At 44.4% G+C, this 18,325-nt stretch overlaps 1 protein-coding gene across 6 annotated transcripts in view; it reads right to left on the bottom strand.

Moving 5' to 3' along the window:
- LOC136582851 (transmembrane protein 272-like) overlaps window positions 1-18,325 on the bottom strand; it is a 50,509-nt gene that overhangs the window by 4,945 nt on the left and 27,239 nt on the right. For all 6 annotated transcript variants that reach the window (XM_066584121.1, XM_066584119.1, XM_066584120.1 and 3 more), the window contains one exon: window positions 194-253. In XM_066584121.1, coding sequence (XP_066440218.1) covers window positions 194-253 — 60 coding nt within the window. The remainder of the gene's footprint in view (window positions 1-193; window positions 254-18,325) is intronic.

An 18,325-nucleotide genomic window follows, 5' to 3' on the forward strand; every position in this document is an offset into this window, starting at 1 on the left:
GACTCCCTATGCCTGCTAGCCAAGACTTACGTTTCGGGAGATGGGGAGGAAAGCCAAATTAGATCTTTGCCTCCGAGTGAAGGAAACACTGGCTACACCTCTGGTAATAGACAATCATACAATTTCACCTATTCCAATTATGTTTTCTCTATAATACATTCATCATGTTTAAATTGTGAACTCAGTAACTTACCAACAATTATGAAAGAAATCCCAGTTATGCACAATACAGCAACTGCAAGGCACACACCAACTGTAAAAAAAATGTTGAAATCAGAAATTATTGTCAAAAATCTAAATTTAAATACATATGAGAAGGTTGAATGAAATATATTAAGATATATAAGTTCCAAATGAAACAGTAGAAGTATGAATGATTTACTGACTACCTGTTTATATAACTCAGGATCTAGTGTGGGTTGCCACTGTTTGAGCTTATGGTTAGCACTGATGGCATAATCCTACACACTACTAAAAAGAAAGGGCAATACTTGCCAATTTCTGCACTGACTAATTTTTTTAATTATGTAAGGAAAGGAAAGCCTGGGGTGACTAGCTAAACTCCTATGTGTACAAACAGATAAATACAAAGCAAGTAGCCTTTGTAATTCATTACAAAGAGTAATCTAATGAATTCTGAATAATGTGGTCTTGCTGATAAAATATAAGGCTCTTTTCAAATTACTGTTTTTTTTCAAACTATGCTTTCTTTTGGCACTTTGGATTGCATATTATCACAGCGGGTCTAAACATATTGGATACTGAATGCACAACGTGTTTGGTTTGGCTTTATATCAATTCGTGGGTTCACACAGTGTGGATTTGCTGCGGATTGCCGTTGCATATCTGCACTGCGGCAAAACCGCTGCGTTTGCAGTGCAATGCAGCACAAATGAGTTTTACCAAAAAGCTGTTCTCACAGCGCGGCAAAAAGTAAAAAAAGCGCTGCGGGAAAAAAAATCACTTGCGGATTTTTCCGCACGAAAATCCGCAGGAAAATCCGCAAGCCCAAATTAACCTTTGAAGCGGTTTTGCCGCAGAAGCAATTCTTCTGCGACAAAACCGCGGCAAATCCGCCCTGTCTGAATCCTGCCTTAGGCCTCATGTGCACTAGCTAAATGGAATTGCGGATTCCACAGCAGATTTAGCCCATAGGGAATCATTGCCCATCCACGGTCTATTAAATTGATTTTTGCACCCACGGATGGCATTTTAAAAGAATTGCGTTTTTCACACGCGGGAGAAAAAACACGGCATGCTCCATTCTGCCGCGGATTCCGCGCGGATCGGCAACATTGCTATCACATGGATAGCAATGTGTGCAGATATCTGCATGCAAAAAAAATACCATTTAAAGCAAATCCGCGGCAGATTCTGCGCGGATTGTATTTTTCTAGTGGACATGAGGCCTTACTGTTTTTCCTATAAAAGTCAGTTGGGTACAAAATAGATTCAGTATTGGAGACTCTTTTTGTCCTTAGGCCGAGTTTCCACGGGCATATTCCACCGCGGGGTACCACTAATGTCACTCCAATTTTCTGCGCAATTTTCCACGATGAACCTATCTTAACGCTAGGCTCATTGCGGCATGCTGCGATTTATAGACAAGAGTGGAAAATCGCAAGCGATTTTCTGCTCTTGTACATTGGGCTGTGCTTTCCATAGTTATCCTATGGAAAGCGTGTCATGCGTGTTCCGCGTTCGATTTATCGCCACGGAGCACTCTATGACAGATCGCCCGTGGGCACTCGGTTTTAGGTTTCATGCACATCGCAGAGACATGCAAAACACTTTGTCTCCCCATTGCTTCATACTACGGAGTGTGTTACAAAATGGTATGTCTGTTTGCAGAATATATTTTGGTCTCTTTAACCCTTCAGAGATTAAAAGGGTATTCCAGGACCAACATATTGATAACCTATCCTTATAACACTTGGAAACAAAACAGGTTCAGGCAGCACAAGTCATTGTGGCAGGATGTGTAGGTGAATATGGAGTCCAGGAAGTCAAACTGAGACCTGTGATAGGTTCAAAAAGTTGGTAGAAACCTTAAGTCGGGAAAAGCACCAAGATGGCTAGGCAGGAAAATCCTGAAACTTTATTAAGTTACATAGCATCATAAGGCTGAATGCCCATCGACGGATAATCGCTGTGGGATTCACGGTCAGACACCCGCCGCGAATCCCACAGCAATAGCCGTTCATAGACATGCTGTGTTAACAGATTCTCCCCTGCCCACGAGGGGAAATCAAGTACGATTTTCCACTCACGGGGAAGAATCGCAGCATGTTCTATTCATCACGAAAAATAGTGCGGATGGCTTCCATTGCAGTCAATGGCAGCCGTCCGTCCCGCGATACTCCACGCTGTGAGCACAGCGGAAGTATTGCGGGAAATAGCTTTACCGTCCAGTGCCGGCATGTCATGTGCTGCACTGCGGATGCATGTAGGCTCGCCGGTAGAGACTCTCGCTGCGGATCCGGAGAGCTGAGTATGGGGTCTCTGGGGGGAGCTGAGGCTGATTCCGCTGCAAGATTTTGCAGGCGGAATCCGACCCAGCCGTGGGCAGGAGGTCTTAATCATTAGAAGCTGTATCTATTATGCTGTGTTTGTTTAATGGCAGGCATGCTAGTACATGTGTTGGCCAAAGAGTTCCACTCTTGACTCATCTGTTCGTAGAACATTACCCCAAATAGCTGTCCTTGGCAGGGTTTGTTATATCCAAATGTCAGATGAGCTTAGGAATTGTTCATGTAAAGCAGTGGATTCACTTTGCTATCACCCCACAAATCCAATTTTAGGTCGCTCATCTTTATCCAATCGTCATGTATTGCATTATATGTCCTTTCTCTACCCATTTGCAGCAGACAAGTGGTTACAGATGAGCTTTCACTTTCCAAAATGTTAAAGGGCTTTTCCGGCACTAAACTATTGATGACCTGTCCTCAGGATAGGACAACATTACCCTGTTTCCCTGAAAATAAGACATACCATGATTTTCCAGAATTTTTGAGAATGCAAAATGATTTTTCAGGTTTTTTGAGGATGCTTGAAATATAAGCCCTACTCCAAAATTAAGCCCTGCTAACAGTTAATTAAAAAAGTCAAATTAAATAGTATCCAGGCAGCTATACATGTAAAAAGGTTAAACCTTTTTGAACAAAAATTAATATAAGACACTGTCTTATTTTTGGGGAAACGCGGTAGCACACTGGCAGGGTTCAGACACCAGGCACCCCACCAATCGGCTGTTTTTGCAAACCGCAATGATAGTGCTAGTAACTGCATTGAAACTACCACAGTTCTGTACATTGTACAGTGGCCAGGAATTATTGTTTATCTAGTTAAATTAGCACTTGATCTAAACAAATCATGTGGATTCATACTTAGGCCTTAGTCACACGGGCGTTTTTGCCACGATTTGCGGATCGCATGACGGATGCGCTTCCGCAAATCGCGTGACCGGGGCCGAAAAATCGCCTGAAAAAACTGCTCCTAGCCGCGTTTCAATAGAAACGGGCCGGAGCAGTTCAGCGCTGTCCAGCGCATTGAATTCAATGGAGACGGCAATACAGCCGGCTCCATTGAAAGCAATGGGCTGCGGGCGATCTCACGATGAATTTTCGGGAAGGGCTTAAAAATATAAGTCCTTCCCGGAAATTCAGCCAGAAATGTGTAAAAATAAAAAAATAAATATATACTCACCTGGTCCCGGCAGACGGAGTTCAGCCGCGGCCGGCCGGCAGTTCTCCTGAACTGCTGTGAGTAGTATTCAGCAGCCCGCGATTTAAAATCCCCGCCTGCTGAATGAGCTGCCTCATATTGGTCACAGCCTGACCAATCAGAGGCAGCTCTCACTCACACCCATTCATGAGTGAGTGCTGCCTCTGATTGGCTGAGCGCAGGGACCAATCAGGGGCAGCTCTTAGCTGTCATTCAGCTTAATGGTTTTCTACTGGATACCGATGGACTATTTTTCAATAGATCATATGACCTATTAAGCATATACATTTACCGCATGCGCCACAGTGTCTGTTTGTTTGTATTTGTTAACCCCTTAATGCTACAAGAGAATCTATATAATGAAACAAAAAAAATGTTGTATCCCTGCATCTGTAAAAGTCTGATTTATGAAAATAACACATTATTTACCCTGTACGGTGAATGTCATCAGAAAAAAAATAACGACAGAATTGTGCTCTTTGGTCACTCTATCTCCAAGAAAGAATGCATTGAAATGTAATTAGAACATTGTATATACTCTAATTTAGTACTAATAAAGACTACAAGACATCCCACAAAAAATGAGCCCTCGCACAACTATGTCAACAAAAAAATAAAAAAGTTATGGCTGTCAGAAGATGGCGGAAGAAACTAATTTAAAATAATTAAATATCTTTGGAAAGTAGTACAGCAAAAAAATATATAAATTTGTTACCGTAGTAATCGTACTAACCCATGGAAAATAGTTATGTCATTTTTGTTGCAGTGTGTACACCATAGAAACAAGACGCACCCAAAGATGGTGGAATTTTGTGTTTTTTTTTTTTCCATTTCACTCCACTTAAGACCTTTTTTTACAGTTTTTCAGTATATTATATGGTACATTAAATGGTACCATTGAAAAATACAGACAGAACACAGAAATAGCAAAACAGACTTCACAGACAGAGTTTAATACTCGCCGACAAGGAGAACTCAGACAGAACTGCAGGACAGAGAGACAGACTACGTACTTGTGGACCTGCACGCCTAGCCAGATGGAATAAGTATAGGATGTACAAGGTATTCATTCGTATTTTGGCCAAGATACTTAAGCCCATGAGCCCGTATCAAAGGTCCTCATTATCTTTTTGGTCCCTACACTAACAAGACAACTAACCCTAGGAAACTGCTTGCATGCGGGGAAATCGTCCTAACAGGGATGATCCCGCACTGGAACCTAGGGACGTACCTAATCCTAGATGATAAATGATCTCCAGCAAGACACAGTTCACATTGCACGTACGGAAACCTGCACAGATATGCAGGAACATGACACTGATACTTAAACATACTGAACATGCCCGCTCACACCTCATGTCCAGCCACATGCAGAGACACGCAGGGACATGGCACTGTTCATACTGAACATACTAAAAGCTGCAAAGACACACAGGAACATGACACTGTTTACACGGAACATACTGAAGGCTGCACAGACACACAGGAAATAACACTGCTCACACTGAACATCCTGATCAAGCAGAGAAAAGACCAGCAGCCACAGCTGTGGCTGGTATATATGAGCAGCAGACCTGGGGGATTGGCTGGTTGGGGAAATCCCCACCAAGTTAGCTTAATCAACCCCACCTGTGGAGCTAAGCTACTGGGAAACCATGTAGAACAACAGATCCCAGCAGAATGCTCTAACACTGTTGTGTCCCTTGCCGGTGCTGTGTATTTTGCTCCTGTGTTTGCTTACAGGCTACAGCCTGTCCAGTTTATTGAATGTCACAGTCACTGCAGCCAATAACAGCGCCAACCGATTGATCGCTGGGCTCTGTTATTGGCTGCAGTGCCTGTGACATCTCATAAAGAGACTAGGTCAGCCTGTAAATGTCACAGGGAACATCCAGAGCTGCACCATGGAAGCAGGGGGAAAAGTGAGTATATTCCTGTTAGTTATCTTATTGCATGGGCAAGCCCTTTGTTAAATTCCACAACTCAGAAACCCCTTTAACATTCCCATTGACATCTGCCCATCTGCCTCTAAACTTCTATCATTAACCTCCTCCCTAGGCTTTCAAACTTACAGGTTCACCACCAAACAAAGACAGTAATACAACCCGAATTCCCCCAAAAGTTGGAATACTGTAAAATGTAAAGAAAAAAAATAATGCAATGATTTGGAAATCTCATATAACTATATTTTATCTGCAATAGAACAGTGGGAGGTCATTTAGACGAGCATGCTTATGTACGGGCATTGGTGCACACAAAACCGCGCGTTTATTTAGAACCATTGGTTTCCTAAGTTGTGTTCACATATCCGTGTTTAACAGGTGTGCAAACACGCACGCCTGCAAAAGATAGAACATGCGTGAACCACACAGGTCCGTGGTGCATGTAAATATTTCCCACGGGGAGTCCCCTTGTCACTGAACACTGTGACAGCGGGGAGTAAAGAATCCCCTGCCACAGCTGTGGCAGAGGATCGCAATGTTGTTCCATTGCTTTCAATGGGGCTGCCGCTGGCCAGCGGCCCCATTGAAAGCAATGGGATGCAGGCAACCACTGCAGTGATTTTCTGGGAAGGGCTTTAAACCCTTCCCGCCCCATGACGTAAGGGTACGTCATGGGAGTGGGGTACTTCCCGCAAAATGACGTACCCTTACGTCATAGGGATAGCGGGAGATCATAGAAGATCTCGCGCTATCCCGCAGCGGGAGTTGGCTGTCACTAGATGCACCCCCCGCTGTTAACCCCTTCCCTGCCACGATCTAAGTAGGTTGCGGCACGGAAAGGGTTCACAGAGAGAGCGCGCCCCTCTGTGACTCCAGCCGGCTCTCACGATAACATTGCGAGAGCCCGGCTGGTTACTATGGCAACAGGATGCCAGATATCGGCGTCCTGTATTGCCATAGCCTGTGATCGCTATAGTAACCGATAAGGCATGGCAGGAGAGAAGTCCTGCCATGCCTTATCATAGCGATCTGCAGTCCTGCTGTGTAAGTCCCTCAGAGGGACACAAATGGTGTAAAAATAAGAACAAAATAAAGGACGAAAAATAAAAATGTAAAAAAAGTTAAAAAACCCTTTTTTATGCTTTTTCTCATACTAGCATAAAAATTTTTTTTTAAATTAAAAATCCCACATATTTGGTATCGACACGTCCGTAACGATGTGTACAATAAATTGAACATGTTTTTATCCTGTACGGCAAAAGGTGTTAAAAAAATGCTAAAAAATTGAGGCAAAATGCTAATTAGCAATAATAAAACTTTTACAATGTAGTCTACGTCACCAAAAATGGTACCAATAAAAACTACAGTTCGACGGGAAAATAAAACAATTATGCCTTTTGAAAAATGGAGATGAAAAAATACCAAAAATCGTTTGGTCCTCAATGCCAAAATAGGCGTTGTCCTTAAGGGGTTAAATATAAGACCTTCCCTGAAAATCATTCCTAGCTTGTGTAAAAAATAAAAAAATGTATATACTCACCTCTCCGAAACTGTCATGAGTCTTCTCTGCTTGGTCCCCGACACTGTACTGAATCTCTTTCAGCAGGTGGGGATTTAAAATCCCCGCCTGCTCAAAGGGTTGTATCTGATTGGCAGAGCACTCAGCCTATCACGGGCAACACTCAGCCTTTCATTGAATGACAGCTGAGCGCTGCCTGTGATTGGTCACAGTACTCAGCCAATCACAGGCAGTGTTTGGCCATTCATTGCTTGTCTGAATGAGGCCTTATCAGAAGTTGAGAGTGCAACATTTTTCCATTTTTTAAAAAAATTGACTCCTTTAGAAATTGATCGCAGCAACACATCTGACAAAAGTTGGGACAGGAGTAACAAAAGGCTGGAAAAGTAAGTGGTACTAATGAAAAATACACTTTTCTACTAAATCAAGAAAGACATCTAGTCCCCTCTTAAACTCTTCTTTTTTGCCATCACCATGTCCTCAGGCAGAAAGTTCCACAGTCTCACTGCTCTTACAGTAAAGAACCCCTTTTTGTGTTGGTGATGAAACCTGCTTGCTTCTAGACGTAGAGGATTCCCTCTTGTTACTATCGGAGTCCTGGGTATAAACAGATCATGGGAGAGATCCTTGTATTGTCCCCTAATGTATTTATACATAGTTATTTGATCGCCCTTTAGACGTCTTTTCTCTAGGGAGAATAGTCCTAATTTTGATAGCCTCTCTGGGTATTCCAGTCCTCCCATTCCATTTATTAATGTAGTTGCTCTTCTTTGAAACCCCTCAAGTACTGCAACATCTTTCCTGAGCATTGGTGTCCAGAAGTGGTGGAAGAATAATGTTCTCGTCCCTTGCCCCCATACCTCTTTTAATGCTCCTGAAGACTTTATTTTTCCCTTGCAGGAGCTGATTGGCATTGATTACTCCAGTTAAATCTACAGTCCACTAGTACCCAGGGGTCTTTTTCCATTTTACTTTTCCCTAGCAGTATCCCATTTAGTGTACATTGATGACATCCATTTCTCTTGCCCATGTGCACTTTTCCAATTATTGAAGTGAGACTTACCAGCTTGTAGTTACTGGTTCTCTTTTAGACCTCTTTTTGTATATTGGAACCACATTGGCAATACGCCAATCCAGCGGTACAACCCCGGCCTCAATAGTGTCAATAAAGAAATAACGCTCTAGCTATAACGTCACTTAGTTTCCTTAGAATCCTTAGGTGTATTCCAACTCGGCCCAGCGATTTATCAATTTTAATCCCCCTGTGTTAGGCATGCAATATTTACTGTTTATATAATTGAAGAATAGTTTAGGGTTATTTTTGCTCTCTTGCTGGCTCCTCAGCAATTTTGATCTTTTCTTTACATTTTTTTCCCTGTATGATTTTAGTGCTTCAACCTGCCTTCTTGTTTTAATAGTTTAAATTCTTTCTTTTTTTCGTTTATTTTCCCCCTTACAGTCTTGTCGAGCAACATTGGTTTCCTTTTACTTGTAGTTCTTTTATTTTTAAAGGGTATGAACTGCTCACATGAGGTAATTAACCCCTTAGTGACCAGGCGTTTTTGCTTTTTTCCATTTTTGTTTTTTCCTACTCCCTTTTAAAAAATCGTAGTTCCTTTATTTATCCATCGACGTCGCTGTATGAGGGCTTGTTTTTTGCGGGACGAGTTGTATTTTTTAATGGCACTATTTATTGTACCATATAATGTACTGAAAAACTTAAAAAAAATTCTTAGCGGAGAGAAATGGAAAAAAAAACGACATTCCACCATCTTTCGGTGCGTCCTGTTTCTACGACGCACAAACTGCAACAAAAATGACCTGATATTTTTATTCTATGGGTCAGTACGATTACTACGATACCAAACTTATATAGTATTGTTTTTGCTGTAGTACTTGTATTTTTTTTTAAGATATTACATTTTTTTCAATTATTTTCTGCGGTCATTTTGTGCGCGCGATAACTTTTTTATTTTTCCGTCAACGTAGTTGAGTGAGGGCTCATTTTTTGTGGGATGTCCTGTAGTTTCCGATAGTATCAATTTGGAATACATACGACTTTTTGATCGCTTTTTATTGCGTTTTTTCTGGGAGACAGGGTAACTAAAAAATGTATTTCTGGCGTTCTTTTTTCTTTTTTTCGGACGACGTTCACCGTGCAGAAAAAATAATGCACTACTTTGATAGATCAGACTTTTACGGACGCGGCGATATCAAATACATATTTTTATTTTATGATTTAGATTTTTTAATAATAGATATGGCAAAAGGGGGGTGATTTAAACTTTTATAACTTTTTTTTTTTTTTTACAATTTAAAAAACTTTATTGATCTTTTTTTTTTACTTTACTTTGAAGTCCCCTGGGGGACTTTAACATGCGATGCTTTGATCGCTCCTGCAGTATGACGTAATGCTATAGCATTACGTCATACTGCTTTTTTACAGGCAGTCTTTCAAGCCACCCTGTGTGGATGGCTTGATAGGCAGTCTGCTAAGGCAGCCCTGGGGCCATTCATTAGGCCCCCGGCTGCCATGACACCTGCACGGATCCCCCGATCTCACCGCGGGGGGGCCGTGCGGGACCCCCAAACAGCGTTCGGGGGATTTAAATGCCGCTGTCAGAATTGACAGCGGCATTTAAAGGGTTAATAGCTGCGATCGGCCGTACGGCAGAGCGCGGCTATTGCCCGCGGGTGTCAGCTGTAATAAACAGCTGACGCCCGTGCTGTATGGAGGGAGATAGCGGCGCTACCTCCCTTCATACACGTCCTGCAGCTGCAGGACGTAAAAACACTATGGCCCGGTCGTTAAGGGGTTAAGTAAACTTCTCTCATGAGGATGTTGTCCCAATCAATGTTACCGGTAGTAGTTCTTAGATAATCAAATTTTGCTATACTAAAGTTTAGGGGTTTTTTGTCGCTCCCTTATAAAGCTGCTTATTTAATGACAGCTGGAAATTAATTACATTGTGGTCACTATTTCCCTAGTGTCCCTTACCGTGCACCCCTGAGATTCTGTCTGGTTTGTTAGTTAATACTAAGTCCAGAGTGGCCCTTCCTCTAGTTGGGTATGGTAGTTCTCTTTAATTGTTCTCAAGAACTTATAACCCATGAGAGATTTGCCTGGCCCCGGAGCCCACTGCCGGACATCGGAGCCCGCCGCCTGGCCCCGGAGCCTGCCGCCATGCCCCCGAAGCTGCCGCTGTGCCGCCCGAGCCTGCCGCCGTGCCCCCGATGCTGCCCGCCGTGCCTCCGGAGCCTACCGCCGGGGCCTATACATACATACATACATACACGCATACATGCATACACACGCATACATATATACACATGCACACACACACACATATATACACATGCACACACACATACACATATATACACACACATACATATATATACATGCATACACACGCATACATATATACACATGCACACACACACACATATATACACATGCACACACACATACACATATATACACACACATACATATATATACATGCATACACACGCATACATATATACACATGCACACACACACACATATATACACATGCACACACACACATACACATATATACACACACATACATATATATACATGCATACACACACATACATATATACACATGCACACACACACACATACATATACATACATACATACACACACATATATATATACACACGTGTGTGTATGTATGTGTATATATATATATATATATATATATATATATATATATATATATATATATATATATACATATACACAGACACACGTGGGTGTATATATGTATATATACACACGCACATATACAAACACGTGTGGGTATATATATATGTGTGTGTGTATGTATGTATATATATGTATGTGTGTGTGTGCATGTGTATATATGTATGTGTGTGTATGCATGTGTGTATGCATGTATATATATGTATGTGTGTGTATATATTCTTTATATTTATTTTGCTACTAATGGTACTATTAGATGTTCTGTCAGTTCTAACTATACTAACCCCACCCCCTGCTTGACCTGCATTCCCATTACTTGGTGCCAGGTCTATATCTACACTGTCTACCCCCTGTTTCTCTTTTTGCCCTCCCCCAGTTACTAATTTAAACTGTCCTCCAGCCTTCTAGCCATCTTCCCTTCCAATTAAGATGCAGCCTGTCCCTACGGTAGAGCCTGTAGCCGACAGGGATGTCAATCCAGTTCTGCAGTAACACAAACCCCTCCTTATTACACCAACCCAGGAGCCACTTGTTTACCTCCCTAAGATCCTGCGGCCTTTCTAGTGTGGCTTTTGGTGCAGGTAGTATTTCCGAGAAAACTACGTTGGAGGTCGTTGCCCTAAATTTGGGTCCTAGGTCCCTGAAATCATTTTTGAGGGCCCTCCATTGATCTCTAATTTGTTCATTGGTGCCAACGTGCACCATGACCACTGGATCCTTACCAGCCCCTCCCAGTAATTTGTCAATCCAATCCGTAATGTGTCAAACTCAAGCTCCAGGAAGACAACACACCATTCAATGATCCCAGTCTTTGTGGGAGATTGCCCTATCTATTCCCTTTATAATTGTGTCTTCCGCCACTAGGACCTGTCTAGCCTGCCCTGCATTCTCCGTCCCCGTCCAAATGGAGCAGTCATCTCCCTGGCGTTCAGAGGGCATGTCGTGCTGCAGCAGGGCTGGATTTGGGCTTCCAACTGTCCGACGAGCATGCATCTTGGGTAACAGTATCCACCCTCGATCAGCTGATCAAGGACCACAAACATTGCACAAGTAGCACACTGGATGGCATTGTCAAGCATGGCGCTCATCCTAATAAGGATCTACAATTTATTTACGGAAGTAGTGAAGATTGACTATATCACACTCCAAACACGCCTCTGCCCATTCGCAGACACTCACGCTCCTGTATGAAACACCAACCTTATACTCTACAAGCTGCTCTGACTGGGCAGTGCTGGCCAATCAAAGGAGTGTATAGTGTGTTAGACTAATGTGTGCGTCAAGTAGTCAGAGAAGTTGTGCAGCATATTAAAACAATTCTATGTCCAGTGATGTAGAATTTCTATAATATGTGAAGGTCAAAAATACAATATACTGCAATACTGAAGTAATGCAGGATATTGTAGAAGTGATCAAACGATTGCAAGTTCTTTAAAGCCAGCTGCACAAGGCCGGATTTGCATTGCAGAATCCAGAGCGGGCATCCACCTCCGAATTCCGCAGCAAATACATTTCATAACATACTATTGAAAATCGCTTTTTCCTGAACATGAGCGGAAATCAATTGCGATTTTACGCTCACGGCGGAAAAATATGACTGGCTAATTGGACATGCAGCCTTTCCGCAATTGACATTGCAGAAAGGTCCCAGATTTCTGGATTCTGAACGACTAGAGCACATTTGGGACCCATACGATTGGTAGGGTCCAAGTTTATTATATAAACTAGGTAACTCTGAGGAATCTTCTATTATTGAATAGTGACAGGCGTATTTCAGCCACCTATCTAGTGATCATCTTTGATATATATTCTAAAACAAATCTTTTCCTACTTATTTAGGGGCTTATCGATGCCCGGCTCGTGATGAACTATCGAGTACCCCGATAGGGAAACGCGTCGAGCAAGAGCAATATAAACGGAAAAGCTTTAAACACTGTAAACTCAATACCATACTGGTTTGAAGAGCAATCTAAACAGAAAGTGTATAAAACAGTGAAAACAAATGCACTAAACGACATTGATTCAAACATTAAAAACTACAAGAGTCCCAAAAGAAAAGTGGTTTGCTTGATTCGTATAACATATATACCTTTACTAAAAAACAGTCTCCATTTGGAGAACATACGAATCATACAACACCTCAAGTGCTAAATACTTACCTTGATAGGGGGATCTGCCCCATCAACTAAATCACAAGTGACTCTTGAGGATCCTGGTGATGGTTAGACGGGAGTTGGTGACACATAATTCCCTTCCTCACCAATCCCAAGATCCCTCTTTTTAGTTGTTTGTCTGTCCTGTCACTATACGTTTTATGTAATTGTTTTTCTTTGGTTGGCCTTGATTTTTAAAATAATTCCTAATAAATTCTATATCTGTGACGGCAAGTGGGGTTATACACTTCTGTATGGCCATATACATGCACTTTGTAATATACATCGTGCATTAAATATGAGCCATACAGAAGTTATTCACTTACCCACTCTGTTGCTGGCGTCCCCGTCTCCATGGTGCCATCTAATTTCAGCGTCTAATCGCCCGATTAGACGCACTTGCGCAGAAGGGTCTTCTCCCTTCTGGTCGGTCCGGGCACGAGCGGCGTTCTGGCTCCGCCCCCTTTTACGCGTCATCGCGTAGCTCCGTCCCATCACGTGTGCCGATTCCAGACAATCTGGAGGCTGGAATCGGCAATAGACCGCACAGAGCCCACGGTGCACCATGGGAGAAGACCCGTGGTGCATCGTGGGTGAAGATCCCGGCGGCCATCTTGGAGGAAAAGAAGGAAGAATTTGCAGACAGGGGATTCGGGTAAGTAACATTTTAAATTTTAACACATCCCTTGGGTTTGTCCTGCACTGAACGGGGGACCTATGCAAAAAAAAAAACCCGTTTCGGCGCGGGACAACCTCTTTAATGCATGAGTATCTGAGGCCTATACAAAATGTAGCATGTGTAAAATTGGTGTTCATGGGATTGGAGAGGTGTGAAGTCTTTTGAAGGAAGGATGGCTGTTTTTTTTAACCTAATTTATTATGTACTTAATTTGTTTATCTACACTTTATTTATTTTTCTATATTTTACTGTATTATACTTATTAATTGTTTTCACTATGAAGGCACCGGTTAGCAAGAAACAGATTATCTATGTGTTCCCTGCTGTCCTAACATATAGATCACCAATAACAATGCCCTAATAGAAAGAGCCCATTAGATTACTTTAAGCCTTAGCGCAGTTGCCAAGGTAAAAAAAAAGGCCACACCACATCTAATTCTAGGTGTAGCTTTTCAACCAACCAATATGACTCTGCATGCTTCCACCTAATCTCAGTTTACCACAGTTTATGGCTGGTGCCATGTACTCAGGGCCGTAACTATAGGGGATGCAGGTAATACAGTCGCTCCCGGGGCAAGGACCCTTCTCCATATAGGAAGCCCAGTACTATGAATAAAGCATTATAGTTGGGGGCCCTGTTACAGGTTTTGCATTGGGGCCCAGAAGCTTCAAGTTACACCTTTGTATGTGCTCATATGTCTACAGCTGAGCTACAAATTGTAAAAACCTTGTTGGGGTTACATTTAACCTCACTAAGTCAATTCTATTTGTTTTTAGCTTGCATTATTAAAATGTGTTCTATTTTTGTTTTAGATAGCAAATATGCCACACTTTTATAACTGAAGAAGAGCAAATAATAGAGATGAGCGAACACCAAAATGCTCGGGTGCTCGTTATTCGGAACAAACTTCCCGCGATGCTCGAGGGTTCGTTTCGAACAACGAACCCCATTGAAGTCAATGGGCGACCAGAGCATTTTTGTATTTCGCCGATGCTCGCTAAGGTTTTCATGTGTGAAAATCTGGGCAATTCAACAAAGTGATGGGAACGACACAGCAACGGATAGGGCAGGCGAGGGGCTACATGTTGGGCTGCATCTCAAGTTCACAGGTCCCACTATTAAGCCACAATACCGGCAAGAGTGCCCCCCCCCCCCCCCTCCCAACAACTTTTACTTCTGAAAAGCCCTCATTAGCATGGCATACCTTTGCTAAGCACCACACTACCTCCAACAAAGCACAATCACTGCCTGCATGACACACCACTGACACTTCTCCTGGGTTACATGCTGCCCAACCGCCCCCCCTCCCCCCCACAGCGCACACCAAAGTGTCCCTGGGCAGCCTTCAGCTGCCCTCATGCCACACCACGCTCATGTCTATTTAGAATTGCGTCTGCCATGACGAGGGACCGCAGGCACACACTGCAGAGGTTGGCACGGCTAGGCAGCGACCCTCTTTAAAAGTGGCGGAGCGATAGCCCACAATGCTGTACAGAACCAATGAGAAATAGAATCCTGTGCCACCGCCATCAGGAGCTGCACACGTGGGCATAGCAATGGGGAACCTATGTGCCACACACTATTCATTCTGTCAAGGTGTCTGCATGCCCCAGTCAGACCGGGCTTTTTAATTCATAGACACAGGCAGGTACAACTCCCTATTGTGAAGTCCCTGTCGACCCACAGCATGGGTGGCTCCCTGGAACCCACCGGCGGTACACAGAAATATCCCATTGCATTGCCCAACACAGCTGAGGTAGTAATGTCGTGCTTAATGCAGGTGGGCTTCGGCCCACACTGCATGCCCCAGTCTGACTGGGGTTCTTTATAAGTGTACAGATGTAGTAAAAACTCCGTGTGCACCTACAGCATGGGTGGGTGCCAGGAAGCCACCGGCGGTACATAGAAATATCCCATTGCATTGCCCAACACAGCTGAGGTAGTAATGTTGTGCTTAACCCTTTCCAATCCAATTTGTATATGGTTTTCCTAGGGGGCTTACTCTTTTTCTGCCGTTATACAACGGCGCTATATGCTGGCTAAAGCCAGTACTGCATGAGCTGACACGTAGGATAGGCTCCGACAGCAGAGAGGCTGGCAATATACAGTAAGAGAACCCCGACGGACGTCTACCAACAACGGAGCTGTACAGCCTTAAACCCTAATGTCTTCACAGGTCACACAGTGGACTGGAAAGGGTTAATGCAGGTGGGTTTCGGCCCACACTGCATGCCCCAGTCAGACTGGGTTTCTTTATAAGTGGAAACAGATGCATTTATAATTCCCTGTGGACCCACAGCATGGGTGGGTGCCAGGAAGCCACCGGCGGTACATAGAAATATCCCATTGCATTGCCCAACACAGCTGAGGTAGTAATGTCGTGCTTAATGCAGGTGGGCTTCGGCCCACACTGCATGCCCCAGTCAGACTGGGGTTCTTTAGAAGTGGACACATGTAGGTTAAACTCCCTGTGGACCCACTGCCTGGGTGGGTGCCAGGAAGCCACCGGCGGTACATAGAAATATCCCATTGCATTGCCCAACACAGCTGAGGTAGTAATGGCGTGCGTAATACAGGTGGGCTTCGGCCCACACTGCATGCCCCAGTCAGACTGGGGTTCTTTAGAAGTGTACAGATGTATTAAAAACTCCGTGTGCACCTACAGCATGGGTGGCTCCCTGGAACCCACCGGCGGTACATAAAAATATCCCATTGCATTGCCCAACACAGCTGAGGTAACGTCAGCTGTAATGCAGGTGGGCTAAAAATTAATTTGATTACACTGTAGGCGAGGGCACACAAAAATTGCTGTATCAACAGTACTAGTGTACATCCCAAAAATTGGCCATGGCCAGCCAAGAGGGCAGGTGAAACCCATTAATCGCTTTGGTTAATGTGGCTTAAGTGGTAACTAGGCCTGGAGGCAGCCCAGTGTAACGAAAAATTGGTTCAAGTTAAAGTTCCAATGCTTTTAAGCGCATTGAAACTTATAAAAATTGTTCAGAAAAATTATTTGAGTGAGCCTTGTGGCCCTAAGAAAAATTGCCCGTTCAGCGTGATTACGTGAGGTTTCAGGAGGAGGAGCAGGAGGAGGAGGAGGAGGAATATTAGACACAGATTGATGAAGCAGAAATGTCCCCGTTTTGGATGGTGAGAGAGAACGTAGCTTCCATCCGCGGGTGCAGCCTACGTATTGCTTACGTATCGCTGCTGTCCGCTGGTGGAGAACAGAAGTCTGGGGAAATCCAGCCTTTGTTCATCTTGATGAGTGTTAGCCTGTCGGCACTGTCGGTTGACAAGCGGCTACGCTTATCTGTGATGATTCCCCCAGCCGCACTAAACACCCTCTCCGACAAGACGCTAGCCGCAGGACAAGCAAGCACCTCCAGGGCATACAGCGCTAGTTCAGGCCACGTGTCCAGCTTCGACACCCAGTAGTTGTAGGGGGCAGAGGCGTCACCAAGGATGGTCGTGCGATCCGCTACGTACTCCCTCACCATCCTTTTACAGTGCTCCCGCCGACTCAGCCGTGACTGGGGAGCAGTGACACAGTCTTGGTGGGGAGCCATAAAGCTGGCCAGGCACTTAAAGACTGTTGCACTGCCTGGGATGTACATGCTGCTCGATCTACGCACATCCCCTGCTACCTTGCCCTCGGTACTGCGCCTTCTGCCACTAGCGCTGTCGGCTGGGAATTTTACCATCAGCTTGTCCGCAAGGGTCCTGTGGTATAGCAACACTCTCGAACCCCTTTCCTCTTCGGGAATCAGAGTGGGCAGGTTCTCCTTATACCGTGGATCGAGCAGTGTGTACACCCAGTAATCCGTCGTGGCCAGAATGCGTGCAACGCGAGGGTCACGAGAAAGGCATCCTAACATGAAGTCAGCCATGTGTGCCAGGGTACCTGTACGCAACACATGGCTGTCTTCACTAGGAAGATCACTTTCAGGATCCTCCTCCTCCTCCTCAGGCCATACACGCTGAAAGGATGACAGGCAATCAGCCGGTGTACCGTCAGCAGCGGCCCAAGCTGTCTCTTCCCCCTCCTCCTCATCCTCCTCATGCTCCTCCTCCTCCTCCTGTACGCGCTGAGAAATAGACAGGAGGGTGCCCTGACTATCCAGCGGCATACTGTCTTCCCCCGCCCCCGTTTCCGAGCGCAAAGCAGCTGCCTTTATGGTTTGCAGGGAATTTCTCAAGATGCATAGCAGAGGAATGGTGACGCTAATGATTGTAGCATCGCCGCTCACCCCCTGGGTAGACTCCTCAAAATTACCAAGGACATGGCAGATGTCTGCCAACCAGGCCCACTCTTCTGAAAGGAATTGAGGAGGCTGACTCCCACTGCGCCGCCCATGGTGGAGTTGGTATTCGACTATAGCTCTACGCTGTTCATAGAGCCTGGCCAACATGTGGAGCGTAGAGTTCCACCGTGTGGGCACGTCGCACAGCAGTCGGTGCACTGGCAGCTTAAAGTGATGTTGCAGGGTGGCAGCGTCCGTGTGGGACTTGCGGAAATGTGCGCAGAGCCGGCGCGCCTTTACGAGCAGGTCTGACAAGCGTGGGTAGCT

This window comes from Eleutherodactylus coqui, chromosome 11 (genome assembly GCF_035609145.1).
Source record: "Eleutherodactylus coqui strain aEleCoq1 chromosome 11, aEleCoq1.hap1, whole genome shotgun sequence".
Taxonomy (NCBI): domain Eukaryota; kingdom Metazoa; phylum Chordata; class Amphibia; order Anura; family Eleutherodactylidae; genus Eleutherodactylus; species Eleutherodactylus coqui.